We start from the raw sequence: 16,836 nt of genomic DNA, 5'->3' as shown, positions 1-16,836 counted from the left end.
TTCCTTATTTGGACGATATCTTGGTACTTGCTCAGTCTTCACATTTAGCAGAATCTCATACGAATCGACTTGTGTTGTTTCTTCAAGATCATGGTTGGACGATCAATTCACTAAAAAGTTCATTGATTCCTCAGACAAGGGTAACCTTTTTAGGTTTCCAGATAGATTCAGTGTCCATGACTCTTATCTTTGACAGACAAGAGACGTCTAAAATTGATTTCAGCTTGTCGAAACCTTCAGTCACAATCATTCCCTTCGGTAGCCTTAGGCATGGAAATTCTAGGTCTTATGACTGCTGCATCGGACGCGATCCCCTTTGCTCGTTTTCACATGCGACCTCTTCAGCTCTGTATGCTGAACCAATGGTGCAGGGATTACACAAAGATATCTCAATTAATATCTTTAAAACCGATTGTCCGACATTCTCTGACGTGGTGGACAGATCACCATCGTTTAATTCAGGGGGCTTCTTTTGTTCTTCCGACCTGGACTATAATCTCTACAGATGCAAGTCTTACAGGTTGGGGAGCTGTGTGGGGGTCTCTGACGGCACAAGGGGTTTGGGAATCTCAGGAGGTGAGATTACCGATCAATATTTTGGAACTCCGTGCAATTTTCAGAGCTCTTCAGTCTTGGCCTCTTCTGAAGAGAGAGTCGTTCATTTGTTTTCAGACAGACAATGTCACAACTGTGGCATACATCAATCATCAAGGAGGGACTCACAGTCCTCTGGCTATGAAAGAAGTATCTCGAATTCTGGTTTGGGCGGAATCCAGCTCCTGTCTAATCTCTGCGGTTCATATCCCAGGCATAGACAATTGGGAAGCGGATTATCTCAGTCGCCAAACGTTGCATCCGGGCGAATGGTCTCTTCACCCAGAGGTATTTCTTCAGATTGTTCAAATGTGGGAACTCCCAGAAATAGATCTGATGGCTTCTCATCTAAACAAGAAACTTCCCAGGTATCTGTTCAGATCCCGGGATCCTCAGGCGGAGGCAGTGGATGCATTATCACTTCCTTGGAAGTATCATCCTGCCTATATCTTTCCGCCTCTAGTTCTTCTTCCAAGAGTAATTTCCAAGATTCTGAAGGAATGCTCGTTTGTTCTGCTGGTAGCTCCAGCATGGCCTCACAGGTTTTGGTATGCGGATCTTGTCCGGATGGCCTCTTGCCAGCCGTGGACTCTTCCGTTAAGACCAGACCTTCTGTCGCAAGGTCCTTTCTTCCATCAGGATCTCAAATCCTTAAATTTAAAGGTATGGAGATTGAACGCTTGATTCTTGGTCAAAGAGGTTTCTCTGACTCTGTGATTAATACTATGTTACAGGCTCGTAAATCTGTATCTAGAGAGATATATTATAGAGTCTGGAAGACTTATATTTCTTGGTGTCTTTCTCATCATTTTTCCTGGCATTCTTTTAGAATTCCGAGAATTTTACATTTTCTTCAGGATGGTTTAGATAAAGGTTTGTCCGCAAGTTCCTTGAAAGGACAAATCTCTGCTCTTTCTGTTCTTTTTCACAGAAAGATTGCTAATCTTCCTGATATTCATTGTTTTGTACAAGCTTTGGTTCGTATAAAACCTGTCATTAAGTCTATTTCTCCTCCTTGGAGTTTGAATTTGGTTCTGAGGGCTCTTCAAGCTCCTCCTTTTGAACCCATGCATTCATTGGACATTAAATTACTTTCTTGGAAAGTTTTGTTCCTTTTGGCCATCTCTTCTGCCAGAAGAGTTTCTGAATTATCTGCTCTTTCTTGTGAGTCTCCTTTTCTGATTTTTCATCAGGATAAGGTGGTGTTGCGAACTTCTTTTGAATTTTTACCTAAGGTTGTGAATTCCAACAACATTAGTAGAGAAATTGTGGTTCCTTCATTATATCCTAATCCTAAGAATTCTAAGGAGAAATCGTTGCATTCTTTGGATGTTGTTAGAGCTTTGAAATATTATGTTGAGACTACTAAGTCTTTCCGAAAGACTTCTAGTCTATTTGTCATCTTTTCCGGTTCTAGAAAAGGTCAGAAAGCTTCTGCCATTTCTTTGGCATCTTGGTTGAAATCCTTAATTCACCATGCTTATGTCGAGTCGGGTAAAACTCTGCCTCAAAGGATTACAGCTCATTCTACTAGGTCAGTTTCTACTTCCTGGGCGTTTAGGAATGAGGCTTCGGTTGATCAGATTTGCAAAGCAGCAACTTGGTCCTCTTTGCATACTTTTACTAAATTCTACCATTTTGATGTGTTTTCTTCTTCTGAAGCAGTTTTTGGTAGAAAAGTACTTCAGGCAACGGTTTCAGTTTGAATCTTCTGCTTATGTTTTCATTAAACGTTATTTTGGGTGTGGATTATTTTCAGCAGGAATTGGCTGTCTTTATTTTATCCCTCCCTCTCTAGTGACTCTTGCGTGGAAAGATCCACATCTTGGGTAGTCATTATCCCATACGTCACTAGCTCATGGACTCTTGCTAATTACATGAAAGAAAACATAATTTATGTAAGAACTTACCTGATAAATTCATTTCTTTCATATTAGCAAGAGTCCATGAGGCCCACCCTTTTTGGTGGTTATGATTTTTTTGTATAAAGCACAACTATTCCAATTCCTTATTTTATATGCTTTCGCACTTTTTTTTTTATCACCCCACTTCTTGGCTATTCGTTAAACTGATTTGTGGGTGTGGTGAGGGGTGTATTTATAGGCATTTTGAGGTTTGGGAAACTTTGCCCCTCCTGGTAGGAATGTATATCCCATACGTCACTAGCTCATGGACTCTTGCTAATATGAAAGAAATGAATTTATCAGGTAAGTTCTTACATAAATTATGTTTTTTAGCACTTTAGTTATGAGTTTTATGCTACAGCGTTGTAGTGTAAAACTCATAACTACTGACTTTAAAATGCGTTAGGAATCTTGACGGTAGAGGGTGTACCGCTCACTTTTTGGCCTCCCATGACAAACTCCTAATACTGGCGCTATGGAAGTCCAATAGAAAAAATGGTTTACAAACTTTACGTAAGTCGGTTTGCGGTAAGGCCAAAAATGTGTGCGGTGCCCCTAAACCTGCAAGACTCATAATGCCAGCGGGCATAAAAAAGCAGCATTAGGACCTGTTAACGCTGCTTTTTCACCTTACCGCAAAACTCGTAATCTAGGCGAAAAGTGTTTTGTTTTATATAAAGGAGAGTACATTAAGGTTTATCACAGTTTTCTGATAGAATGGATGTTCTTGTGATGAATTAACTGTGTGTTTTCCTTTGTTCTGCATGTAGAGGTGCGTCCCTTTCAGACAATACAGCTGTAGCCAGTACAAGAATGCTTCAGTTTCAGCTGTGCATTATCGTTTCTTTGCTTCTTAGTACTTTTTCATACAACACAATATGCTTAATTGCTGATTAATATATTTGAAATAGTTAAATTAGTCTAATTATTTAAAGGGACATTAAATTCTAATTATGATCATTATTTAAGCAAGTTAGAAAACATATTTTGCTGTATAATAAAGGTTACATTTGGCTGTTTGAATTGATTAAGAAACTAGCTGGAAATGCATGCGTGTGCATAACTCGTCTATGGACAGATTGCTTATTGGCTGATGAGGACAATTCCTACAGCTGTATTTGTGGGCAGGGAAACATCACATAATAACAAAACTTTTATTTTGGATCTCTTGACATTATTTCCACATTCTCCTCTGTCCCTCTGCAGCATTTTTCTCAGATTGTAAGCACATAAGTGCTGGATTTGTATTCATTTGCTATTCTCTTATTTGTCCTTTAGCTCTATAGTCTTTTTCTGACGGCAGCTGCACAGCCCCTGCAAAAAGAAAATGTGCCCCATGCCTGGGCAGATGCAATGGATGCTGGGATAGAAGCCATGCAAAGGTACAGTTGACCAGCGATAACTGTGCTGCAAATACGAAAAATTCACACCATGATTTCTTGCAATCATAACACAGTAATACAATATGCACCATCTATTGGTTGTATTCACAATACAGAAACGCCATCTATTGGTTACAATAGCAAACAGCACTTTATCCATTTTACCTAGTGCAGTCATATTGCTAATTTACAAAAAAAAAAGCCAATTATAACCAATAGATGGCGCTAGTTAAAACGATGGGTAAGATTAGCTTTTTGCTATACTGAATAAGACAAAAAGGTGCCACATTATTTATTAGCATATCACGATTGCATGTAATTATACAAATTATTATTATTTAACTGAATAGGGAGACTTTTACATTGCTAAGATTAATAAAAAAAATTATAATTGCACTATTTGGATTAATCTAAAGAAAATCTTTTGTGATTTTGCAGTCATTTTAGTTTGTAGTAAACTTCTCCATTAATCTCACAGTCATAGCTTTTCTGTAAAAGAAGTGCACTGCCCCTAATATCTAACCATAGCTACAGTGTATCAGAATGCAGCCAACCGTATTGTACTATGGCTATAGTGTATCAGAATGCAGCCAACCGTATTGTACTATGGCTATAGTGTATCAGAATGCAGCCAACCGTATTGTACTATGGCTATAGTGTATCAGCGTGCTGCCAACCGTATTGTACCGTGGCTATAGTGTATCAGCGTGCTGCCAACCGTATTGTACCATGGCTATAGTGTATCAGAATGCAGCCAACCGTATTGTACTATGGCTATAGTGTATCAGCGTGCTGCCAACCGTATTGTACCATGGCTATAGTGTATCAGAATGCTGCCAACCGTATTGTACCGTGGCTATAGTGTATCAGAGTGCAGCCAACCGTATTGTACCATGACTATAGTGTATCAGTGTGCAGCCAACCGTATTGTACCGTGGCTATAGTGTATCAGCGGGCAGCCAGCCGTATTATACCGTGGCTATAGTGTATCAGAGTGCAGCCAACCGTATTGTACTATGGCTATAGTGTATCAGAATGCAGCCAACCGTATTGTACCGTGGCTATAGTGTATCAGTGTGCAGCCAACCGTATTGTACCATGGCTATAGTGTATCAGCGTGCTGCCAACCGTATTGTACCATGGCTATAGTGTATCAGAATGCAGCCAACCGTATTGTACCATGGCTATAGTGTATCAGCGTGCTGCCAACCGTATTGTACCATGACTATAGTGTATCAGCGTGCTGCCAACCGTATTGTACCATGACTATAGTGTATCAGTGTGCAGCCAACCGTATTGTACCGTGGTTAGTGTATCAGCGTGCAGCCAATTGTATTGTACCATGGCTATTGGCTATAGTGTATCAGAATGCAGCCAACCGTATTGTACCATGGCTATAGTGTATCAGCGTGCAGCCAACCGTATTGTACCATGGCTATAGTGTATCAGCGTGCAGCCAATCGTATTGTACCATGGCTATAGTGTATCAGCATGCAGCTAACCGTATTGTACCGTGGCTATAGTGTTACAAGGTGCAGCCAACCGTATTGTACCGTGGCAATAGTTAACAGGGTGCAGCCAACCGTATTGTACCGTGGCTATAGTTAACAGGGTGCAGCCAACCTTATTGTACCGTGGCTATAGTGTAACAGGGTACAGCCAACCATATTGTACCATGGCAATAGTTAACAGGGTGCAGCCAACCGTATTTTACCGTTAATCAATGTGTGAAACTAAGGGTGGATATGAACTGTTTCTCTCTAGGTATGGTGGAGCAGAGCCTGGAGACCGGACAATGGTGAGTACTATAAAGATAATTTGTGATATAAAACATTACCATACCTCTCAACATATCCAGTACACTATGTGGTAATTTGGAGGCATCATAAGTTATTATGATAAGTTGTATTGAATGAAGATACTTGTGTTTTCCAGCTGGATGCGCTGTGTGCTGCAGGACATGGTCTTCAGTCTCTAAGCTCTGCACAAGGTGATGCGCTGGAGATTCTACGCTCAGCTGTTCAGGTAACATTCTCTGCCATATACAGAGGGCAGTGTGAATCACTATTACTCTAGATGTTGTGTGGATGTTACATGCAGGGGCAGAACTGCCATTGGTGCAGCAGGTGCAGTGGCATCAGGGCTCAAGTGTTGGGGGGCCTGAGCAGCCAGTCTATACATAGGCCTGTGTCCATGTGGTAATTACACTCATCAGTGTATAGATACTCACATCATTATACAGCGTAGCATACTCATCAGTGTATAGATACTCACATCATTATACAGCGTAGCATACTCATCAGTGCATAGATACTCACATCATTATACAGTGCAGCATACTCATCAGTGTATAGATACTCACATCATTATACAGCGTAGCATACTCATCAGTTTATAGATACTCACATCATTATACAGTGCAGCATACTCATCGTGTATAGATACTCACATCATTATACAGCGTAGCATACTCATCAGTGTATAGATACTCACATCATTATACAGCGTAGCATACTCATCAGTGTATAGATACTCACATCATTATACAGCGTAGCATACTCATCAGTGTATAGATACTCACATCATTATACAGTGCAGCATACTCATCAGTGTATAGATACTCACATCATTATACAGCGTAGCATACTCATCAGTGTATAGATACTCACATCATTATACAGTGCAGCATACTCATCGTGTATAGATACTCACATCATTATACAGCGTAGCATACTCATCAGTGTATAGATACTCACATCATTATACAGCGTAGCATACTCATCAGTGTATAGATACTCACATCATTATACAGCGTAGCATACTCATCAGTGTATAGATACTCACATCATTATACAGCGTAGCATACTCATCAGTGCATAGATACTCACATCATTATACAGTGGAGTATACTCATCAGTGTATATATACTCACATCATTATACAGTGCAGTATACTCATCAGTGTATAGATACTCACATCATTATACAGCGTAGCAAACTCATCAGTGTATAGATACTCACATCAATATACAGTGCAGTATACTCATCAGTGTATAGATACTCACATCAATATACAGTGCAGTATACTTATCAGTGTATAGATACTCACATAATTATACAGTGCAGTGTACTCATCATTGTATAGATACATCATTATACAGTGCAGCATACTCATCAGTGCATAGATACTCACATCATTATACAGTGCAGCATACTCATCAGTGTATATATACTCACATCATTATACAGTGCAGCATACTCATCAGTGTATAGATACTCACATCATTATACTGTGCAGCATACTCATCAGTGTATAGATACTCACAGCATTGTACAGCGTAGCATACTCATCAGTGCATAGATACTCACATCAATATACAGTGCAGCATACTCATCGTGTATAGGTACTCACATCATTATACAGCGTAGCATACTCATCAATGTATAGATACTCACATAATTATACAGTGCAGCATACTCATCAGTGTATAGATAATCACATCATTATACTGTGCAGCATACTCATCAGTGTATAGATACTCACATCATTATACTGTGTAACATACTCATCAGTGTATAGATACTCACATCATTATACTGTGCAGCATAGTCATCAGTGTATAGATACTCACATCATAATACTGTGCAGCATACTTATTAGTGTATAAATACTCACGCCATTATACTGTGCAGCATACTCATCAGTGTATAGATACTCACATCATTATACAGTGCAGCATACTCATCAGTGTATAGATACCCACATCATTATACAGCGTAGCAAACTCATCAGTGTATAGATACTCACATCAATATACAGTGCAGCATACTCATCAGTATATAGATAATCACATCATTATACAGTGCAGCATACTCATCAGTATATAGATAATCACATCATTATACAGTGCAGCATACTCATCAGTGTATAGATACTCACATCATTATACAGTGCAGCATAGTCATCAGTGTATAGATACTCACATCATTATACAGTGCAGCATACTCATCAGTGTATAGATACTCACATCATTATACAGCGTAGCATACTCATCAGTGTATAGATACTCACATCAATATACAGTGCAGTATACTCATCAGTGTATAGATACTCACAGCATTATACAGCGTAGCATACTCATCAGTGTATAGATACTCACATCATTATACAGCGTAGCATACTCATCAGTGCATAGATACTCACATCAATATACAATGCAGCATACTCATCGTGTATAGGTACTCACATCATTATACAGCGTAGCATACTCATCAGTGTATATATACTCACATCATTATACAGTGCAGCATACTCATCAGTGTATAGATACTCACATAATTATACAGTGCAGCATACTCATTAGTGTATAGATAATCACATCATTATACTGTGCAGCATACTCATCAGTGTATAGATACTCACATCATTCTACTGTGCAGCATAGTCATCAGTGTATAGATACTCACATCATTCTACTGTGCAGCATAGTCATCAGTGTATAGATACTCACATCATTATACAGCACAGCATACTCATCAGTGTATAGATACCCACATCATTATACAGCGTAGCAAACTCATCAGTGTATAGATACTCACATCATTATACAGTGCAGCATACTCATCAGTATATAGATAATCACATCATTATACAGTGCAGCATACTCATCAGTGTATAGGTACTCACATCATTATACTGCGCAGCATATTTATCTGTGTATAGATACTCACATCATTATACAGCGCAGCATACTCATCAGTGTATAGATACTCACATCATTATACAGCACAGCATACTCATCAGTATATAGATACTCACATTATTATACTGTGCATCATTCTCATCAGTGTATAGATACTTGCATCATTATACAGCACAGCATACTCATCAGTGTATAGATACTCACATCATTATACAGTGCAGCATACTCATCAGTGTATAGATACTCACATCATTATACAGTGCAGCATACTCATCAGTGTATAGATACTCACATCATTCTACTGTGCAGCATAGTCATCAGTGTATAGATACTCACATCATTCTACTGTGCAGCATAGTCATCAGTGTATAGATACTCACATCATTATACAGCACAGCATACTCATCAGTGTATAGATACCCACATCATTATACAGCGTAGCAAACTCATCAGTGTATAGATACTCACATCATTATACAGTGCAGCATACTCATCAGTATATAGATAATCACATCATTATACAGTGCAGCATACTCATCAGTGTATAGGTACTCACATCATTATACTGCGCAGCATATTTATCTGTGTATAGATACTCACATCATTATACAGCGCAGCATACTCATCAGTGTATAGATACTCACATCATTATACAGCACAGCATACTCATCAGTATATAGATACTCACATTATTATACTGTGCATCATTCTCATCAGTGTATAGATACTTGCATCATTATACAGTGCAGCATACTCATCAGTGTATAGATACTCACATCATTATACAGTGCAGCATACTCATCAGTGTATAGATACTTGCATCATTATACAGTGCAGCATACTCATCAGTGTATAGATACTCACATCATTATACAGTGCAGCATACTCATCAGTGTATAGATATTCTCATAATTATACAATGCAGCATACTCATCAGTGTATAGATACTAACATCATTATACAGCGTAGCATACTCATCAGTATATAGATACTCACATCATTATACTGTGCAGCATACTCATCAGTGTATAGATACTTACATCATTATACTGTGCAGCATATTCATCAGTGTATAGATACTCACATCATTATACTGTACAGCATACTCATCAGTGTATAGATACTCACATCATTATACTGTGCAGCATACTCTTCAGTGTATATATACTTACATCATTATACTGTGCAGCATACTCATCAGTGTATAGATACTCACATCATCATACAGCGCAGCATACTCATCAGTGCATAGATACTCACATCATTATACAGCGCAGCATACTCATCAGTGTATAGATACTCACATCATTATACAGCACAGCATACTCATCAGTGTATAGATACTCACATCATTATACAGCACAGCATACTCATCAGTGTATAGATACTCACATCATTATACTGCACAGCATACTCATCAGTATATAGATACTCACATTATTATACTGTGCATCATTCTCATCAGTGTATAGATACTTGCATCATTATACAGTGCAGCATACTCATCAGTGTATAGATACATCATTATACTGTGTAACATACTCATCAGTGTATAGATCCTCACATCATTATACTGTGCAGCATACTCATCAGTGTATAGATACTCACATCATAATACTGTGTAGCATACTTATCAGTGTATAGATACTCACATCATTATACAGCACAGCATACTCATCAGTGTATATATACTCACATCATTATACAAATTAGCATACTCATCAGTGTATAGATACTCACAACATTATACAGCACAGCATACTCATCTGTCTATACTCACATCATTATACAGTGCAGTATTCTAATCAGTTTATAAATACTCACATTATTATACTGCACAACATACTCATCAGTGTATAGATACATCATTATACAGCACAACATACACATCAGTGTATAGATACTCACATCATTATACTGCACAGCATACTCATCAGTGTATAGATACTCACATCATTATACGGTGCAGCATACTCATCAGTGTATAGATACATCAATATACAGCACAACATACTCATCAATGTATAGATACTCACATCATTATACAGCACAACATACTCATCAGTGTATAGATACTCACATCATTATACGGCACAGCATACTCATCAGTGTATAGATACTCACATCATTATACAGTGCAGTATACTCATCAGTTTATAGATATATCATTATACAGTGCACTATACTCATCAGTGTATATATAGTTACATCATTATACTGCACAACATACTTATCAGTGTATAGATACTCACATCATTATACAGCACAGCATACTCATCAGTGTATAAATACTCACATCATTATACTGTGCAGAATACTCATCAGTATATAGATACTCACATCATTATACTGTGCAGCATATTCATCAGTGTATAGATACTCACATCTTTATATAGCACAGCATACTCATCAGTGTATAGATACTCACATCATGATACTGTGCAGCATACTCATCAGTGTATAGATACTCACATCATTATACAGTGCAGCATACTCATCAGTGTATAGATACTAACATCATTATACTGCACAGCATACTCATCAGTGTATAGATACTCACATCATTATACAGTGCAGCATACTCATCAGTGTATTGATACTCACATCATTATACTGCACTGCATACTCATCAGTGTATAGATACTCACATCATTATACAGTGCAGTATACTCATCAGTTTATAGATATATCATTATACAGTGCACTATACTCATCAGTGTATATATAGTTACATCATTATACTGCACAACATACTTATCAGTGTAAAGATACTCACATCATTATACTGCACAGCATACTCATCAGTGTATTGATACTCACATCATTATACTGCACTGCATACTCATCAGTGTATAGATACTCACATCATTATACAGTGCAGCATACTCATCAGTGTATAGATACTAACATCATTATACTGCACAGCATACTCATCAGTTTATAGATACTCACATCATTATACAGTGCAGCATACTCATCAGTGTATAGATACATCATTATACCGCACAACATACTCATCAGTGTATAGAAACATCATTATACAGCAGAACATACTCATCAGTGTATAGATACTCACATCATTATACAGTGCAGCATACTCATCAGTGTATAGATACATCATTATACCGCACAACATACTCATCAGTGTATAGATACTCACATCATTATACTGCACAGCATACTCATCAGTGTATAGATACTTGCATCATTATATTATACTTTACAACATACTCATCAGTCTATAGATACTCACATCATTATACAGTGTAACATATTCATCAGTGTATAGATTCTCACATCATTATACAGCGTAGCATACTCATCAGTGTATAGATACTCACATCATTATACAGCACAGCATACTCATCAGTGTATAGATACTCACATCATTATACAGTGCAGCATACTCATCAGTGTATAGATACTCACATCATTATACAGTGCAGCATACTCATCAGTGTATAGATTCTCACATCATTATACAGTGTAACATACTCATCAGTGTATAGATACTCACATCATTATACAGCACAACATACTCATCAGTGTATAGATACTCACATCATTATACAGCACAAAATACTCATCAGTGTATAGATACTCACATCATTATACTGCACAGCATACTCATCAGTGTATATATACTCGCATCATTATATTATACTTTACAACATACTCATCAGTCTATAGATACTCACATCATTATACAGTGTAACATATTCATCAGTGTATAGATTCTCACATCATTATACAGCACAGCATACTCATCAGTGTATATATACATTATATTATATAGTGCAGTGTGTTCACTATTAGTGTATAGATAGTCAGCATTATAATACATTGCAGTGTGTTCACTATTAGTTTATAGATACATCATTATGCAGTGCAGTGTGTTCACTATTAATGTATAGATGTACATTGTTATACTGTGCAGTTTGTTTACTATTACTGTATAGGTACATCATTTTACAGTGCAGTTTGTTCACTATTAGTGTATAGATGTACATTATACAGTGCAGTGTGTTCACTATTACTGTATAGGTACATCATTATACAGTGCAGTGTGTTCACTATTATCATTATACAGTGCAGTGTGTAGTATAGATACAACATTATAGGGTGCAGCATGTTCACTATTAGTGTATAGATACAACATTATACAGGCAGCATGCTCACTATTAGTGTATAGATACATTATATAGGCAGTATGTTCACTATTAGTGTATATATGCATCATTATACAGTGCAGTGTGTTCACTATTAGTGTATAGATGTACATCGTTATACAGTGCAGTGTGTTCACTATTACTGTATAGGTACATCATTATACAGTGCAGTGTGTAGTATAGATACAACATTATACGGTGCAGCATGTTCACTATTAGTGTATAGATACAACATTATACAGGCAGCATGTTCACTATTAGTGTATATATGCATCATTATACAGTGCAATGTGTTCACTATAAGTGTAGGGCTGAAACAACTAATAGGCTAAGTCGATAATAATCGATAATGAAAATCGTTGTCAATGATTTTCATTATTGATTAGTTGAACAGAAGATAAGTTGGGCTGCTTGCAGCACATGTGTGCCGAGTGAGAAAGAGGAAGCCATGCGGGAAGACGTGGGACAGTTGTGCTTGCTGTAAGGTATGTAGTCTTTCACCCCGGCCTCAATACCAGGTTAACTAACTTATGCACATAGATAGCTTGTATACACTAACACTTTATCTGCTGCAGCATGTCAGATCGGTTCTGCCCTCCATTCTTCTTACACCTGTCCTGTAAGAGTGTGGCCGTGATTTGGGAAGGGCTATGTAGGAGGGGGCATCAGGGATTTATCCAGCACGCTTAGGAAGCCGTCTTAGGTCATACAGCCCGCTGGAAAATTACTGATCCAGGGCTCAGGAAGCTTATAGCTGGTAAGCTTATTTAGAGATGGCCGCTAGACTTGGGAGCGCTCTGTGTGAAAGGGAAAGGCACACGCTATGATAAAAGCTTAGGCCTAAATGTAGGAAAAAGGTTGCAAACTTGCGTGCTAAGAAAGTAAGAAAATATCCAGCATAACATGAGAAGGACTCTGTGGGCGGGGGCATCAGGGACAGTCACCGTTGATTTATCCAGATTCCAGCGCTTAGGAAGCTGTCTTAGTTTGTGCTGGAAGTTTACTTTTTGCTTATATGTATATATATATATATATATTGGCTTTCAGATATATGAATAAAAACAAAATTATTCCCTCCCTGGTAGTCTAATAGGGGAGCATTTGGTCTGATTCTGCACCTCTGCCTGGTGCACCACAGACCATACTAATCACTCCTCCTGGTTCCAGCATGCACTGACTCACATTACTGAGAGCCAGCGGGAACGGTGGCGTGGGAGGGTAAGGAGGGAGGCGGGTGGGCGGTCCATCACTGGAGGGTGGTGGGAGGTGGGCGGGAACGGGTGGGACTGCTACGCTACAGGAAAAAAACTCTCAGAGCAAGAGGGAGGGGGAAGGAGGGAGACTGGGGTGTCCTGGATCAAACTGTGGAGGTGGGATTAGAGGGTGGGAAAGCAATCTGGGAGGGGAGTACGTGAGGTGGGGGGCATCTACATTACAGAAAAAATGTCTGTTTTTTTTATTACATAAAATTGCCAAATTTTGGAAAACTGGGTACTGGCAGACAGCTGACAGTACCTGAGATGGTGGTAATTAGTTAGAGGGGGGAGCGTTAGAAAGCTTTTTGGGAGGGATCAGGGAGGTGAGAAGGTAAGGTGGTAATCCTACACTAAGGACAATAATAATAATACAATTTTTTTTAAAAAAGTGTAAAACTGCATACTGGCAGACTGTCTGCCAGTTCTTAAGATGGGGGTGACCATTGGGGGGTGGGGGAGGGAAGAGAGTTGTTTACGAGGGATTAGGGAGGGATCAGGGGGTAAGAAGTGTCAGGTGGGAGGCTGATCTCTACACTTAAACTAAAATTAATTTTACAAGCTACCTATTTAACCCCTTAACTGCTGGGAATACTGAAAGTGCGGTAAGCAGCTGCAATTAGCGGCCTTCTAATTACCAAAAAGCAATGGCAAAGCCATATATGTCTGCTATTTCTGGAAACTCTGGTTTGTAAATAATTTTAGTGAGAAACCTAAAGTTTGTGAAAAAGTTAACGTTTTTTTTTTTTATTTATTTAATCGCATTTGGCGGTGAAATTGTGGCATGCAATATGCCAAATGGGCCTAGATCAATACTTTGGGTTGTCTACTAAAAAAGTATATATTATTTTGATAGGTAAATAAAAAAACACAAGGCTCTATTTCTGTTTAAATGGAGTGATGGCAAAAATTTTAAAAATGCTCTGCTCTTTTGGGGAAGTTTTAGTCTGAAATGCCCGTTCCTTAAGGAATTATACAGTGCAGTGTGTTCACTATTAGTGTATAGATATATCATTATACAGTGCAGCATGTTCACTATTAGTGTATAGATATATCATTATACAGTGCAGCATGTTCACTATTAGTGTATAGATATATCATTATACAGTGCAGTGTGCTCACTATTAGTGTATAGATATATCATTATACAGTGCAGCATGTTCACTATTAGTGTATAGATATATCATTATACAGTGCAGCATGTTCACTATTAGTGTATAGATATATCATTATACAGTGCAGCATGTTCACTATTAGTGTATAGATATATCATACAGTGCAGTGTGCTCACTATTAGTGTATATATATATATCATTATACAGTGCAGCATGTTCACTATTAGTGTATAGATATATCATTAAACAGTGCAGCATGTTCACTATTAGTGTATGGATATATCATTATACAGTGCAGTGTGTTCACTATTAGTGTATAGATATATCATTATACAGTGCAGTGTGTTCACTATTAGTGTATAGATATATCATTATACAGTGCAGCATGTTCACTATTACTGTATAGATATATCATTATACAGTGCAGTATGTTCACTATTACTGTATAGATACATTATACAGTGCAGTGTGTTCACTATTAGTGTATAGATACATTATACAGTGCAGTGTGTTTACTATTAGTTTATAGATACAACATTATACAGTGCAGTGTGTTCACTATTAGTGTATAGATACATTATACAGTGCAGTGTGTTTACCATTAGTTTATAGATACAACATTATACAGTGCAGTGTGTTCACTATTAGTATATAGATATATCATTATACAGTGTAGTGTCTTCACTATTAGTGTATAGATACAACTTTATACAGTGCATGTTCACTATGAGTGTATAGATACTCACATCATTATACATTGCAGTGTGTTCACTATTAGTGTATAAATATTTGGTCATATTTTTACACAGTGTGTGTATATATATATATATATATATATATATATATTCTGCTACATGTTGCCCTCTCTCTTGTAGAGTGCTTCGGAGGCTGCAGAGGACACGCGGCACATGACTGCAGGAGCTGGGAGGGCCAGTTACATTGGATCTTCTGCTCTAAGTCAGCCAGATCCTGGTGCCAAAGCAGTTGCTGCCATCCTAAGAGCTGTGTGGGAGGCACTCAGTGGAAAGTGAGGGCAAAGCTTGAAACAGCACATCTTAATTTCAAGTTCTACATACCCAGAATGCAGCAACCCCTTACAGCTTCTCTGCTGCTCCCAGTAACCCTCTGTGAGATGTTAGTTTCCCTGTAAGACGGCACATACATCATTTACCAGCTAAGCTAATTGTTTTCTCTGCAGTATCCAGATATACTCTCCAGCTTGCTGATATACAGAACTATTAACACCTTACAACATGTTCCATCACCCTCACAACATGGGCTAAGATTATGTTGCAGCTGAAAAAGTCTTATAAAATCCAAGGGATTTATGATGAAAAACTAACCCTGGCACATTCCATCCCCTCATGTTTGTTATATTCCTAAATAGATGTCCATAAAATATGTCAATTGCTCTGTATGGAGATAATAATGTGTGTAAAGTTGGGAAAATGGTGAATTGGTTCTTCATAAAAACAATAGTGATCCCATGATCGTGTATGTTCCAGCTGTTTGGAAATCCTTACAAAAGTTATCCAAAGTTATTAATATCTCAAGATTGGTCTAAGGGGCACACAAAAAAGCCCTTAAAGTTACATTCTAATAGAAAAATGCCATGCTTTAATTTTACGCACAAGCACATAGTACTAAAATATCTCTTTAACCCACATATCTGGAACTTATTGGGCGTAAACCAGCTTTGTTTAAACTTTTTTGAAAA

At 37.9% G+C, this 16,836-nt stretch overlaps 1 protein-coding gene across 7 annotated transcripts in view; it reads left to right on the top strand.

Annotated features, from left to right (window-relative positions):
* TKFC (triokinase and FMN cyclase) overlaps positions 1 to 16,609 on the top strand; it is a 97,951-nt gene extending 81,342 nt beyond the window's left edge. For 6 of the 7 annotated variants that reach the window (XM_053693544.1, XM_053693543.1, XM_053693541.1 and 3 more), the window contains 4 exons: positions 3,777 to 3,880; positions 5,645 to 5,678; positions 5,816 to 5,905; positions 15,995 to 16,609. In XM_053693544.1, the coding sequence (XP_053549519.1) occupies positions 3,777 to 3,880; positions 5,645 to 5,678; positions 5,816 to 5,905; positions 15,995 to 16,150 (384 nt within the window). In that variant the 3' untranslated portion in view covers positions 16,151 to 16,609. Of the gene's footprint in view, positions 1 to 3,776; positions 3,881 to 5,644; positions 5,679 to 5,815; positions 5,906 to 13,137; positions 13,237 to 15,994 lie in introns of all 7 variants that reach the window. The other variant, XR_008399427.1, reaches the window with a different exon arrangement.
* Positions 16,610 to 16,836: the final 227 nt, after the last annotated feature.

Source organism: Bombina bombina, chromosome 10, assembly GCF_027579735.1.
Source record: "Bombina bombina isolate aBomBom1 chromosome 10, aBomBom1.pri, whole genome shotgun sequence".
Lineage (NCBI taxonomy): Eukaryota > Metazoa > Chordata > Amphibia > Anura > Bombinatoridae > Bombina > Bombina bombina.
This window is presented reverse-complemented; position numbering and strand designations above follow the sequence as displayed.